This window comes from Mustela lutreola, chromosome 10, assembly GCF_030435805.1.
Source record: "Mustela lutreola isolate mMusLut2 chromosome 10, mMusLut2.pri, whole genome shotgun sequence".
Lineage (NCBI taxonomy): Eukaryota > Metazoa > Chordata > Mammalia > Carnivora > Mustelidae > Mustela > Mustela lutreola.
Genome location: NC_081299.1, coordinates 75,878,958 through 75,894,570, shown reverse-complemented (window position 1 = coordinate 75,894,570; position 15,613 = coordinate 75,878,958). Strand labels below are relative to the sequence as shown.

The window sequence follows — 15,613 nt, the reverse complement described above, 5'->3', positions numbered from 1 at the left end:
GACACCATGCTGAAGGAGCATAGACAAAATGATTCCATTTTTATCTTTTCTCAATTTGAAAACATTAATGTAGTTCATGATCTATTGCTCTGTCCAGGTATCACAAGCCAGCAAAATTTTCCCAAGTCTCTTAACGCAGACCGAATCAATTCTCCTTCACTTGGTTACTTCTTCAGACTTTCCCTTTTCACAGAGCAATTTTAGGAGACTGGCTCTGTCTATTATGAAAAGGGTGACAGAACTCTTCCATTCTCCCCATAATGATCTAAGTCATTTCTCTAGGAAGCACTATAAAGACACCAAGACAAGGATGTGAATCCAAACCCACTTCAGGCAAAGACTAGAAGGAAACTCCTGTCACACCGGTAGCATTTGGTCCTCCTGAGGTTTAGACATTTGCCTTGGGTATTAATTTACACAGATCAAAATATTAATGAAGTAATTGGAATTAGGTGACCAGTTAACTCCGGTTTCCATATGCAATACTCTAGGTTATCCACTTAAGGAATGCAAATTGGTCCTACCCCCATTCAGTATATTGAAGAAATCTCTTATTTGGAATTTGAAATTGTGACAAGAAACCACCTTCTAGGGAGACTCTTGATAAGTGAAAGATGTTTATTTTCGTGAATACAAGCTAAAACATCATTCTTAGTATGACTTAATACTCTCAAAGATGGCATTTAGTAATGGGTGAAAATATGTAAGCTTGGAGTGCATAATTAGGAAAATGCTAAGTAGCACAGCCAGAGGAGGGGTGGAGAGAGAGGGAAAGAGCGCATCCTGGAAAGGGAGAGGGTGGGGACCCGGAGAGTAAGGTACTTCAGTCCTTCCAAGGGAAAAAAGAGAGGTGAGCCTCAGCAGCTGACAGGCCTGCTCAAGAGGCCTGGGAGGAGATTCTCTATTGGGGTGTATGTGACAGACTTGTTATGAGCCATGAGAACTCTCACTGGCTCTGCAACTCTTGGCCGCCCCACTCCCCATCTTTACCTTACTCTTGAGGTTTTGGTGGGGGGGAGAATGGAATAATTAGACAGTTGACACAAAAGTTCATGAATTCTTTTTATTTTTAAGGATTTTATTTATTTATTTATTTGAGAGAGAGAGTGGGGTGGGGGGAGGAGTGGAGGGAGAGGGACAAGCAGACTCCCTGCTGAGCTCAGAGCCCAACACCGGGCTTGATCTTATGACCCTGAGATCATGACCTGAGCCGAAATCAGGAGTTGGGCACTCAGCCGACTGAGCCACCCAGGTGCCCCGAAAGTTCATGATTTTTAGTAATAGAAGACCAATTCCCTTATCTCTCTCAAGGGCACATTGAATACATATTCAAAGCAGGTTTTTTAAAAGAGTGCCAAATTCTTAACTGCTTAGGGCACTCACATGTCTGGTCTGGTCCTGGTGCCAGGCACTGCTTGAGGCTTTCTGAGTGCCTCTCATTTGACAGGAGTCACTGAGATTAAGTAGGGGCCACTGAATTGTTAAGATCTTACCTTGGGGGTTGCACTGGATAAAGGCAAGGCAAGAAGAAACTATGGAGCCAGAGCTTGTCACCTTCTATTTGATTTATTCTCATCTCAGCGGCAGAGGGAGGCAGAGAGTAAAGAATGGTGTGTGACAGGCCCTCCCCGTACAAACACCAGGCATGTGTAAAAGGGCATATGCGATTTAAGGTATTTTATTTATTTTTTAAAAATTTTTTTAAAAAGGCTTTATTTATTTACCTCACAGACAGAGATCACAGGTAGGCAGAGAGGCAGCCAGAGAGAGGGAGGAAGGGAAGCAGGCTCCGTGCTGAGCAGAGAGCCTGATGGGGGGCTCGATCCAGGGCTTGATGCCAGGACCCTGGGATCATGACCTGAGCTGAAGGCAGAGGCTTTAACCCATTGAGCCACCCAGGTGCCCCCTTAAGGTATTTATGATAAGAAATAATTTGAAAAACTGTGTAGCATGCAGGCAGCTCTACAGAACCACTGGTATTTGGGAGGCAGGATTTATAAGTCTAGATTTATAAAGATTTATAAGGAGAAAGATTTATAAAGATTTATAAGGAGACAACAGGGTGAAGAGAGACTTGTAATTTAAAAAAGACTGTGCATTTTATAAAATGACTTTTTTTCTGATCCTCCTTTGCCATACAAGATCTCTTTTCTTGGGTAAATATGGGGCTTGAGTTCAAAGGTGTGACTCTGGGCCTCTGGACCAATCACTTTTCTGTAGAGCTCAGTGAGGAGGGGGACAGGGGCTGCAGCTACGAGTGGGGTTTTAGAGAATCCCCAGACGGGCAACATGGGCTCAACAGTGCAGGGGCATCTCTCCCGGCCGACAGGCCCTCACTGTAGTCACAGTCGGGAACGGCCGTTATTTCAGGGTGGAAGGGAATACTGACGAATGAAGTCACACTTTTGCATAAACTCGGAGCCCCATCACTGCCCTGGAGGCTGTTGGCACAGGACCCCAGCATCCCGAGGTCCCTGGCAGTCCCTTAAATGGCTGCTGACGTCTTGAGTCAGACCCTGGCTTCTTTTCCTCAGTGTCTCCCATTGCTCAGCCCTTCGAGGTGGATGCATGCCTTTCTTGAAGTACCGCACGTTCAGGGTGAAACACGGCCAGCCAGTGTAAGTCAGCAGAGTCACTTTCCTTCATAAAATCTGGTTCCATGTATGTCGAGTTCTGTCCTCCAGCAGAGAAAAGTCTTTGATCATCTTTATAACGTGCTCCTGAAAGTGTGTGTGCATGGGGGATGGAGGGGGTTTGGGGAAGGGGAGTAGGAACTTGAGAGGGAGACAGAGAGGAAGGTCGAACTATCATGGACTTATTTTTACCCAGTAATTCCATTTTCCCTCTTTTACTCAACCTTCTCCAAATTTCATCTTGCCATTCTTTACTTTTTATTAATCTGATCTATAGCCAGTGTTAGAGCTGCGCTAAGAGTAAATGGAGAAATGAGAGCCAAGAGGAGAGGGAGAGAGCTGGGTCGCCTTGTGAACACCAGTCCCCAAGGACGAGCACCACCAGAAAGGCGGACCTACTTAGAGTCCTGGGGACAGATGTCGCCCCTTGCCCCAGCATATTCTAGGATCAAACCAGCTCTTTTCAGGGGCTTGTTATTTTGTGATCATCATCGCATATTTTGAGAACTCCTACTCTTGTCATGAGATTCATGCGTAAATCTAAAATTGACTATCCAGTGAATGATACAGCAGTACACCTGCATGGGGACAAATCAGTAGAGTCAACTTCTTCCAACATTTAATCTGTTTTTATTTGCCATTTGTTATAAAAATTGAATCTGTATTTTACACAAAAGGTACTTTAAAACAGTGAAGTTTACCAAAAACCACTGAATCTCAAGCAAAGGGATTCACCACCAAAATGCAGATTTACATGGTAAACCTGAGGCCTCAAAACATTCAGCTTACAAAAAAAAAAATCTTATATTTTCTAGTAATTCATTACCAGAAGCAAAACCCGACTATGAACATGTTTCAAAACAGGTGACAAAATAACAAAGGCAGCTTTCACTGTGAAGCTAACCAAAGAAAATGCCCCCACCCAAGACTGGCCCATTATTCCACTCAGAGTGAAACATCTGAGGAGCTTTAAGAGTATTTACACATAAATATTTAGGTTTACACACAAGACACATATGCACAGACATGTCGATTCTAATTCTATGCCCCTTTGTATTTCTTAAATTGCACCATCTCTGTTAGAGATAATATAGAACATGCAGGAGGCATTCATAATTGTTTTTCTCAGCAGTGGTGTATTATACAAGTCAAATGCAAAATTTAAACATGAATTAGGTTCAACCGGGAGCCATCTCAGCTAAGTACTTTAGCTCATATATTCTGTATTAATGCTTTAGTGTTGATGAAATTGTTCATATTAAAAAAAAAAAAGTTGAAGAGAATGGAGTCTATTACCAAAGGTACCGAGCAGATAGTTCCCAGCGGATTTAAAAGTGATGGGCCAGAAACAGGAAGAAACCAATTAAATAGGACTGCAGGTTTTCACTGCTTTCACATTCAGCTGAAGATAAGAAATAATTATATCCAGGACATTTTCCGACAGCCATTAGTTTATACCATTTCATGTATATAATGTCTTCATAATTCAAAGGAGGATACAAGGGAGCTCCTCCCCCTCCCACTGCCTCCCTCTTGTTTCCAGAAAGAAGTGAACACAGATTTTGGTGCAATATCCAGTTCCTGGAAACAAAGTGGACTTACGATTATATTCTCTTGCTTCTGGGAGGGATGAGAGATCATGGGGTGAATCAGCTCTAAATACTGCAGTGATGGGTAAAGTGGAACAACTCAATCAGGCCTAATTAGAGGCCCTGGCTTCCCCCCAAATAAATACATGCTCAAGGATCACTGCGAGTTCTTTAGCACAAATATATTGTTATACACAAGTGCTAACCAAGTATAAGGAGGTGAGTGAGTGGAGAGGGAAAACAACATACCTACGTGCAGTTAGGACGATGCTAAGAGAATGTAAAAATGGAAGGAGCGTTTTATGGAAAATATCGGGAAAGAAAGCTGTCACCCACAGGTTAACTATTTGATTATTTTAATGGTTTGTTAACCCACCATTATGTGATATTTTAATTAAACATACAAAATCTGAATCATGAAATGCATGAAGAACAGAAACAAATATTGTCACTCTCAAACAATTAATGTTATGCAAAGAACTCACTGCCGCTTACCACAGCACAGTAGTAACTTTACCAATGAACGAGTTAGGCCACAGCACTGGGAGCCCATAGATCTCTGCTTACCCTGTTTAACACAAACATTTGTTAAGTGACAGTGAAATATGGTGATATCCAGGGAGAAAAATGAAGACTGAGGATGAAGAATGAAAACACGGTCTCTATGTGCCACAAAGACATATCCTAGGGTAGGTTAGGGAAGGAACACTATACCATACCAGGAGTGCTCAAAACTGCCCAGGGTGTCTGTGTCTGTGTGTAGCCAAGCTCATCTGTGAGTGTGTGTGTGTGTGTAAGTGAAACGAAGCTATGCCATTGCTACCATGAGCCACCAATTTTGTTCTGAGTAATAGCCACGTGTATTTTTTAGAAAAAAAAATACATGCTATACATCTTGGAGATCCTAGGCCAACTAAAGTGTCCTCATTGAATACACCGCATTTTCCTCATTGAGAATCCTCTTAAATGAATATGAACACTCGCAAAATGAAGATCTGCTTCAACAATGCAGTGAAGGTGGCCTCCAATGCCACATTTCCAATATGTCAAGCGGCGGTCTCAGTGTTCACTGCTTCAGGGCCATGTTATTTCGAAAGCTACCTAAACACTGGTGTGTAAGACGGAAACAAGACAGAAATCTAAAAACTGTGGCATCAAAGAACAAGGTTTGTACCAGTAACCATACCCTAGTGTTTGGAAAGCAGCTTACAATATTCAGTATTGATCCTGATGGTAAGTAATGAGCTTCTAGAAACTGAGAGTAGCGGTAAGGAAGATTTAGTCAATGACTTGTGCAGGGAACACAACTGGTCTGACTAGCCGTGGAGATATTTTAGTTTGTGAGAATGATAGCAAAGCTGAAATTTGTTTTTGAAAACTCTTCTTTCTGGAAGGGGTGGGATTTTTCATGGAAACTATGGCTAATTATACGGCCACAAATATTTCAAGACCTCTCCATGCAGCATATTCCATATTCTAAATATTTAAGATAAATCCTACCCAACATTGAAATCAGTACACATGACAATTTTATTGCGAAACATTCAAATGGCAGTTAACTTACATTAAAAAAAAAAAAAAAAAAAAAAAAAAAAAGAAAAGCGCAAAAACCCTAGATAGAGTCAGAATCTGTTTTCTAAAGTCCTAGAAGAAAGTTTCATCAGTTCTGCCTGGGTCCCTGAGAACTTGAATGTTCTGACTAAAGGCAAGTTTGGGTAGGAATTAACATTTTTACACTGTTCCTTCTCATTCAGAATAAAAATAAATGTTTTAGGCAGCTTTTGGTGCTTAGAGTTTTATAGCTCATTTTATTCAAATTACATTTGACATAAGCAATTCCTTTCTGAGCTTGAGTTCAGGGGTGTGTGGCAGGTGAAGGGAGTGACATTTTGCTGTGATTTAAAGACTCGCTTTTATCTTTCTGGAAGGGGCAAAGCAAGAAACGACATCCCACACATCACAATTCTGTGTTTACAGTACTTTACCCATAGTGTTTTCCACTTTTGTCTAGGTGCAGTTAACGGGTTACTTCAGAGTTAACATCCAAAATGAGTCGGGCATCATAATGCCCAGACCCATTAGAGAAAAACATGGTAAAAATGTACATTTCCCAAAAATGAGTCAGTTGACTTTATTCATTTTACAATATGCATGATAATAAAAGACTACACACAAAGCTATTTATTTAAAAAAAAAAAAAAAAAAAAAAAGGAAGAGCAAAATGCATTCCAGGAAAGTTAGACAAAAGCACGGGATGAATTTCAGTTAAATGGATCTACTGCTTTGTGAGCTTTGAGAATTCTTAAATACTGAATAGAGGCGGAGTGTTTTACATGATAAACACATCTAGAGATCATGTAGATGAAGTATTTTGCTTGAAGTCTTAATTTGTCTGGGTGTTATGAAATCAGTTTTAAAGATTCGATTCTGTACCTCTCCCCTCCGTCACAGTTTTTGAACTAATTAAGAATTGTACCCGTGCAACAGCACAGAGACTAGGGAAGAGAGAGGTAGATGCTGCGGCCATCCTCTTATGAGGAAAGCCCCCAAATATTTTAGGGCATGAACACAAGGCCTGTGTTATCCAAAAGTAATTAGTTGCAGAGTACAAAAACATTCTGGAGCAGGGTGCACACAAACAGGAGACTTGTAAGCAGCCCAAACCAAGTATATTAATAGTAAATTCTTAAATTGCATGTGTTCTCTGTACCTTACAAAAATGATTCTCACAGACTTTGAATCCAAGATTATACCATAGAAAACAGTCACAGGTTTTACATTTACTATAAAAATGACTAGCAAATAAGAAAGGCTTTGATGATACAAAAGAAGACATTTTAGTTAATAGAGTAATTTTCAGGATGCCCCGAGGCTGACGGGTCCTTAGTACCCTGTCCTTTTTTATGCTCATGCCAAAGACAGGCGCTTTCTCAGGGCTCACCCTTGTTTGGGGGCTTTCTTTTTTAGGATTCACCATTGTTAAGATAAAACAAGATGAAGGAAGACTCCAGCAAGCTTGGACAGAAAGTAAAATCAAGCCAACAAGGAATTCGGCCAAGCACAATGTACACCCTGCCTAAAAATATTTCAGAACATAAAGACAGTGTAGAATATACACCAAGGACATCTATATTGATGAATTTATGGTCTAGGTGATAAATATCAAAGCAGGAAGTCCGTTAAAACAAGTGTGCAAATAAGTAAGTAATGAGGACTAGGGGAAGGAGATGAAAGAGTATCTAATCTTCAAGGTAAAAACTGTAACGTAGAGATTCAACAATTTCATGTCCCCCATGTCACCCTCGAAGTGTACTTCTCACGTCTTATTAAGTTAAAGATCAGTTATTCACAAGACTTAAGTTCAGTGTTAACACTTTTTACCTGTTTAATTTAGAGTTAGACACTGAGTTGCTTTAAAGATATTTGGTTATAGTTAGTCATAATTATTACCCATTTTTCATCTTTATAACTTAGAAAATCTTAGTTCTCATTTAAAGCCCTGGGGCAAACTTTTAAACATTATTTTCTCCTTAGGTCAGCATTTATCTAAGCATGTCTGCAAACGTTCTGTTACAGGGAGAGGAAGCGTGTTGAGCAAATTCTCCTCTACAATCAGACAGCTCCGTTTTAGGGACTGACATCCTTCCAGTTCAGGAGGAAGTGTTTCCAGGTAATTACCAATGAGCTCCAGATGAGTCAGGTTCGACAGCTCACCCACGTGAGGGGACAAACTCATCAGGCTATTTTTCCCCAAAAGTAAACACTGCAGCTTTTTGCACTGAAACAGCCCATCTGGTAGCGTCTCAATCTGGAAAGGGAAAAAAAGAAGCCAGTAAAACTTGTTTTCTGTTGTCTATGATAATACATTTGCTTATTTATGCCCCTACCTTTTCCCAAAAACATTCCTGGACATTTGCAGGACTCCACAGAACAGTGATGATAAATATGAAGGAGATGGAAAAGATAAAGAAAAAAGAAGAACGGCCTGACTTGAAGTTGGCACTGAGGTTACCATGAACTTCTAAACCCCTGCTGTACATGTGCATGGGCAAAAGATTTGATTCTAAGCATTCTAACAAGCAATTCCCAAACAAAACCTAATCAGTCACCTACTCACGGTCCCCAAGATAAAAAACAACAGCAGCAGCATTTTAGGAAAATCATAATTATTCTTGAGGCCGAGGATCAGAAATAACTTGTTCTCAAGAGTCCTCATGAAGAATTACTGTGTAATATAATGAGCAGTAGCCTCAAAAACACTGTGAGTACAGACACAAGGCTATTTCCAGAGATTGAAAACTTCCTTCTGTTAAAAGAAAAAAGTCGACAGAAGCACAGACAAGAAGACGTGATCATCTACACATGCACATTTCATTTCCCTCCACATATACACTTCTGAGTCTTTACCCTTCTTCCTGCCCTTTGGCAGTTTCAATGAAATCATGTAACACAGAGAAATAATTTAAAATATGATAAATAGCCTGAAATTAGGTCAACACCTAGGACTGCTCAAATGAGCTGCTCCCCCATGTGGTGGCTGGTTGCATGGGAATTTCTAAGGGAGCCACAGTCCATATGTGAAAGTTGATTGTAAAAGACATCCACAGAAGAGCTGAGAGCAAGCATTTCCCCCCTCCCTCTCATCATGCCACTGAAAGGTGAGTTTGCACCAGGCAGTGCTGGACAGCACACGCCCTGATCTGTAACACTCCACATATTTACGTATCTCTGGATGGGGCATCTTTGCAGCTATGAAATAGTGCAGGCTCCTTCCTTGGTTCAGGACATTGGCTTTGGTAGACACAGGGATGAAAAGGGCACTCAAGAGCTCAGCCCGCTGCTCTGACGGGCTAACACAGCCCAACTGAGCCAGCTTTCTGCTGGAATTTCCAGGGCCATCCAGAACAATCTTCTCAAAAGGATAAACATTCTCTATGCAAACTAAAAAATGGTCAGACTGCCTTCAAAAATGCTCATTATATTGGAAATTCCCCTCTCTTCCATCACTCACACATATACTGAGTCCTGGATATCCCTGGAAATAAATCGCATGATCCCCATTGCTGAGTATGGCATTCAATAAAGTTCGTCATTGCACACCAGAATACTAGGAATAAGCAAAGGAAAAATATCCATCCTTCCCTTTCATTCTCTTCTCAAGTATGCAGATGTAAAACTGTACATATGTAGATTTCGATGTAGAAATGTGGCAGAGAGATAGGAGACAGGAGAAATGGAACCCCTTTCTACTGCAACATCTTCTAGTCGGACACCTGCTGCTCAGAAGTAGGGTCAGGGACGTACAAGTAAACAATCTGTCTTGTGCAGCCCAAGCTCAACCCTGAGAGTGCCTATCAGCGTCTAAGTGATGACTTAGGCAAGCCAGCTGAAAAAAGAGGGTAGGCTTGGCTCATCTGTATTCAGTAAATGCAGGCAGAGAGCCTCCGTGCCAGTCTCCCAGTTAGGTGCAGAGGATAAAGCGCTGAGCAAGACAGGTGGGTCTTTGAGAACCATGGTCTAATGCAGGATTTCTCAACTGTGGCACTGTTGACATTTTGGGTGAGGTAATTCCTTTTGTGGGGGTGCCCTGTGGATTATATACTATTTAGCAGCATCCCTGCCTCTGTGTCCTAGATGCCTCCTCAGTGGTGATCATCAAAAATGTCGCCAGACATATGTCACCTAGGGGGCTACAAAAGTGCCCCCATTTGAGAAGCTCTGGTTTCCTGGGTGAGAAATACTAAACAGTTACATGAATTAATCTGTCATGGATGCTGGGAAGGAGGGGCTGTATTAGAGACTGTCTCAGGGACCCCTCCATCTCCCTAGTTCAGTGAGCTTCCAGATGCCCAGCAAGGACTTGGATAACGGGACTCATCTCCACTGGGAGAATACCCAGAAGCCATCGCCGTCACGCTCCTGTCTGGCTATCAGCACTACCAATTTTCATCAATCTTCTTTCAAATTTCTGAATTTGTGATTGTAGCAACTTCTCAGGCCCCTAAGGCAGACGAGGGATTTCACAAGGCAGTGGGAGTGAGCCAGAGGGTCCCCTCAGCTGTGCTGCTGTCATGAAAGGGAGGCAAGGGCTGCGGTTAGAGGTTCTCCTTCCTGAGTGCCAAGTGTCCATCTCAGGGACTTTCTCTCAGGTCAGCACCCAGCTGAGGCGCGAGACCTTTTGTCACCTACCTGAATCCAATTATGTTAAAGGAGGCGGGGGAGTTGTGTTAGAGACGCAAAACTTTCCTTCATTTCAGCTATTTTATTCTGAAAAATCTAAAATAGTTTACCCTGGGGATGACTGGGTGGCTTAGTGGGTTAAGCCTCTCCCTCCAGCTCAGGACATTGGGCTCCCTGCTCAGCGGGGAATCTGTTTCTCCTTCTCCCTGCTGCTCCCCCTGTTTGTACTCCCTCTCTGGCAAATGAATTAAAAAAAAAAAGAAAAAAGAAAAAAGTTTGTCCTGAAACTTGCAAGAATATAAAAATCATTTTGCCTGGGCCAATACATTTAAAAAAAAACTTTTTAGATAGCATTTATTTATTCTCAATTCATTTAACATGCTCTTTCCTAGACCATATAATATACAACCTGAAAAGGAAAAAATCACCCCCATGCTACTGATTTCTTTTAAAAAATCAAAAGAAATGTTTGCAGACTATCAGGGAGATGAGAGACTTCATATGCAGGATGGTTTTTACAGAATGAACTATAAACTATACATGCAACAAGCTATTAAATAAACTGAGAAAAGGAGAGAAACTAATGCTATAATCCTAGAATTCTCTGGCAATAACATTTCTCAAACAAAATGTAGTAGAGCCCCTAGAACATCCAAGGAAGGATGGTCCCCTTCCTGTATCTATTGCTGGCATTTGATAATTAAATACTCCCCTGTTTCCAGAGGCTTCGACTTACTTCAGACTCTGTCTCAGTATCAGATTTCCCCTTTTTTCCTGGCTGTCGAACACATCAGCTCAGAACATGCTAACCAAATCCATAAAATCCAATCGTTTCAGGAAATAAAAATGAATATTTCCATTCCTAAGTAATGATGTCAAACCCAAGCTCCACCACATAAATGATGCTCAGAAGTAATTTCTACTTCCAGCTATAAGCTTTGGAGTTAATGGGCTATAAGCCTTGGAGTTAATAAAAGAAATGGATTAAATGCACAAATGCAGGGGCACCTGGGTGGCTCAGTGGGTTAAACCTCTGCCTTCGGCTCAGGTCATGATCCCAGGGTCCTGGGATTGGGCCCCACATCAGGCTCTCCGCTCAGTGGGGAGCCTGCTTCCCGCCCCCTACCCCCGGTCTGCCTCTCTGCCTACTTGCGCTGTCTGTCAATAAATAATAAAATTTTTAAAAATGCACCAATGTAGAAGTTGGAAGACCTAGGTGTAAACTAGAGTGGTTTTTAAAATTTGAGCGCAACTATTAAGTCCTCCCCCTTTCCTATGCTTCTCCATCACATTCAATACCATCATAATCCAATTATGCTTTGGCACTGGCATAGAGACGCTGCCTCCCCCTCTCCCACCTCCCACGTCCACCCACACACACACCACTGCATCCCGTGTAATAGCATTGGTTGGATGCATCTGAGATGCAGTAGAGGGAGGGCTGGAGTGGGAGCTGGAGCTCTTGGGTTCCATCCCAGATCCATCACTGGAAAGCTTCAGACTTCAGGCAAATGGCTCTGAGCATCGACTTCAGTCTCAGTAAAATGAGGGCAGTAACGAGAGCAAAGGTTGGAGACGTTTTTCTCTAAATGTGTAGGATAGGAAATATTTTAGGCCTTGTGTGTGAAGAAGTAAAACTGAAAATATTATGTAGGAACTTATATAATAAGAGAGAAAAAAATCCATACACGTTTAAATGAGGAAATTCAAAATAGAATAACAGTCGAGGATAATTTTTTTTTGTAATAGAGGCCCACGAATGAGAACAATGGAACAATGGAATTTCTTCATGGCTACTGAGATTTGAATTTCATATAATTTTCATGTGAGACAAAATGTTATTTAAAAAAATTTTTTCCCTGACCATTAAAAAATTTTAAAACCATTCTTAGGTTGGGGCTATCTACAAATTTAAGAAGCATTCTTAGCTCAGGCTGTGGGTACGTTTTGGTCCCAGGTTGGCAGTTGGCTGACTTGATGGTCTATGGTGTTCCTTTCAAATATAAATCCTCATTTTTTCATTTTATATTCCTACTTCTGAATCATAACTGATTTAAACTTTGTCAAGGGGTTTTATTTCTTGATTATACTCTCCCAACACTTCTAAATGGATTACAATCAGAGCCTCCTTTGAAGGTGTTGGTTCATGCTAAATATCACTTTCAAGCTCAAGTCTGACCCCACCTACTATCCAGTGAACTTAAACCTGAACTTGACTCCAGACTTCAAGGCATTCTCCATTCTGACCCACCTTCTAAATGCTCTCATCTCTCATTACATCTGGACATGCCTCTGTCCATGACCTCTATCCTTTTACATTTCCCCAACCCCCAGTGTTCCTAGGAACACTCCTCACTAGAGTTACTATTAAAAAAAAGCATCTTGGGCACCTGGCTGGCTCAATCAGTAGAGCATGTAACTCCTGATCTTGGGGTTTAAGTTTGAGCCCCACATTAGGTATAAAGATTACTTAAAAATAAAATTAAAAAAAAAAAGAACATTTTGCTCAAATATATTCGGCAAACATTTGAGTATTATACCTCCCTCCTGGAGAAGCACAAAGCATATTCAACTACAAAAAGTTCTGAGGTATCCTACAGCAAAAAATATGATAAAAAGAAATGTTTACTGTTTTGTGTGATAACACCTATTACTATCTTGTAGAAGAAACTCTAGAGTGCCCTCTCTGTGAATGTCTGTCATTTGGGGGATGCCCAACAACTTCGATGTCTGGAGAATTCCCTACTTCATCTTGGTGGGGAGCAGAGTGCACTTCCCACTGGAGGAACCGACAACACCAGATTCCAGTTTTTCTAGATTCTCTACAGCTTGAGTGTGGGGTGGTAGTTCATAAGCTCTGCTCATCAGGTGCTCAGACTTGGACTTTACATCGGGGCTAGTGTCACAAAGCAGCAGAAACCACAAAGAACTTTTGTGGGAGGGTGAGGGCTGTAATAGCAGCAGCATCCAGTATTCGGGGCAGCACTGTGCCAGGGCTGGGATGGTCAGTGGCAGGTACCCTCACCATTTTGTTTTTGTGGTAGGCTTTTGACCTTTTGGTTATCTGACTAACTTAATGCTAGACTGTTTTTCCAAGCTTGATTCTGCAGCCTTTACAGTGATAATATGAGAGACACAACATCCTTTCAATAAATGTCTTTTCTACTTAACCACAGAGAGCATTTGTTGCCTCCATCCATGAACCTGGTATATTGCCCAACTCTAGAAGAGCATTTTAAAACCTCTGCTTTCAGGAACCTTTACCAACTTTTATTCCAAATGGACAAATCAACTCACATTCCTGAGTATATACTTATGTATCCAATTTGATATTTTATTTTCTAAGTTTATTTTATTCATTTATTTTTTTTTTAAGATTTTATTTATTTGACAGAGAGAAACAGAGCCAGAGAGGGAACACAAGCAGAGGGAACAGGAGAAGGAGAAGCAGGCCTCCCACCGAGCAGGGATCCTGATGCGGGTCTTGATCCCGGGATCCTGGGATCAATGACCTGAGCCAAAGGCAGATGTTTAATAGCTGAGCCACCCAGGCACCCCTTATTTTCTAATTTTAAAAAATATTTTGGTCTACCTCATAGAATCTTAGGAATCTCAAAGTTAGAAGGAACCCTGAAAATGAAACGTGAATCCCTGATTCATTCTTACCGAGTGGTTGACAATCTATATCTGGACAGTTTAATTAATAAGAAATCATTTACCCCTTCCCAAAGGTTCAGTTTTTGGACAGCTTTTTGGGAATATGAGAAATCTTACCCCTACTTGTCCTGGTTCTAACACTCATGGTTACTTGCAAGAAGATTTCTATTTAAGTCTTCCAAATATTTAGAGACCATTACCATGGACTATTCTTTTTCCCTTCCCTCCCTTATGTCCTACATTTAGGTTAACTGTTCTGTTGGAGAACTTTTCATCTCTCTGGCTGGTAACTTCTGCATGAGTTCTACTTTCTCCATATCCTGATTAAATAAGTCTCTTCATAGTTGTGATGACAGTGTTCCTCACCCATTCAAATGTATCATGGTCATTGTTATGGCTCTGGGATGCTCAGCAACTGCTGGTTATTAGACTTCTGAGACAACTAAGCCTAGGATATTCTATTTTGGCCATAACTGCCTTCAGCATTGGACTTTTCTTTCCTCCTTTATTTTTTTGAAAAGATTATTTATTTATTTGAGAGAGAGAGAGAGCGAGTGCACATGAGTGGGGGGAAGGACGGAGGGAGAGAGAGGTAGACTCCCTGCAGAGCAAGGAGCCCAATGAGGGACTTGATTCCAATACATGACCTGAGCCAAAGGCAGACATCTAACAACTGAGCCACCTAGGCGCCCAGCACAGGACTTTCCACATGTGCCAAGTATCTTCCCTTACTCCGGATAAAATGTGTCTGATACACCTAGTTTCTCTTTTAGACGTGGTCACATCAATAGACTTGGTGTCAAAAGTACCAATGGATTTAAGGTCTTATTATATTAACCAGAAAAACACACTGACCTGCTTACAAATTTAAATAACTCATGGGCCGCTGACAATTTAATCAGCTGCAGTTTTCAAAAATTCATGTGGTGATATAACCACACAACAACTTGGTGGAACTGATGCCTTTCAAAATAATTAGTTGTATCTTTTATTATTGATTTAACAATGGGACAAGTATAACCAAAATATTAACACTGATGAACTACATGATTAAACAATGCTAATAATAAATCTCTAAACGTATAGTTTTCAAAGTATGGTCACCACACCAGCAGAATCAGCTTGACTTGGAATTTTGTGAGAACTGTCAACTCTTGGCTCCTACACCAGACCTACTCAATCAGAAACTCTGGTAGTGTCCAGCAATTGGTATTTTAACAAATCCTTCAGGTAATTCTGATGAACACTGCTCATCTAGATCAACCCTCAAGGAGTCTTACAGTCTTACAATCTTATCAGTCTTACAGCCTGATAATCCTTTAGGATTTGAAGATTTCTCATTTATCTTAGAATGGATTCTAGCCTTTTAACATATGAGTCAAGTCTTAGGGCTCTGAAAATCAGCAGGAATTTTGTTATCATCCCTCAACTTTCTGGTGTTTTCCCAACAACCTATGGTTTTTGAAAATAATGTCTGGGGATTAATATGTTTATTAGCCAACACCATGCTCATAGTCACATTTAGCATGAAATATGAATTATAAAAAGTCTAGG

General features: G+C 41.0%; 1 protein-coding gene across 2 annotated transcripts in view; it reads right to left on the bottom strand.

Annotated features, from left to right (window-relative positions):
- Positions 1-6,010: 6,010 nt before the first annotated feature.
- LRRC8B (leucine rich repeat containing 8 VRAC subunit B) overlaps positions 6,011-15,613 on the bottom strand; it is a 65,508-nt gene continuing 55,905 nt past the window's right edge. For both annotated transcript variants that reach the window (XM_059135775.1, XM_059135774.1), the window contains one exon: positions 6,011-8,030. In XM_059135775.1, coding sequence (XP_058991758.1) covers positions 7,758-8,030 — 273 coding nt within the window. In that variant the 3' untranslated portion in view covers positions 6,011-7,757. The remainder of the gene's footprint in view (positions 8,031-15,613) is intronic.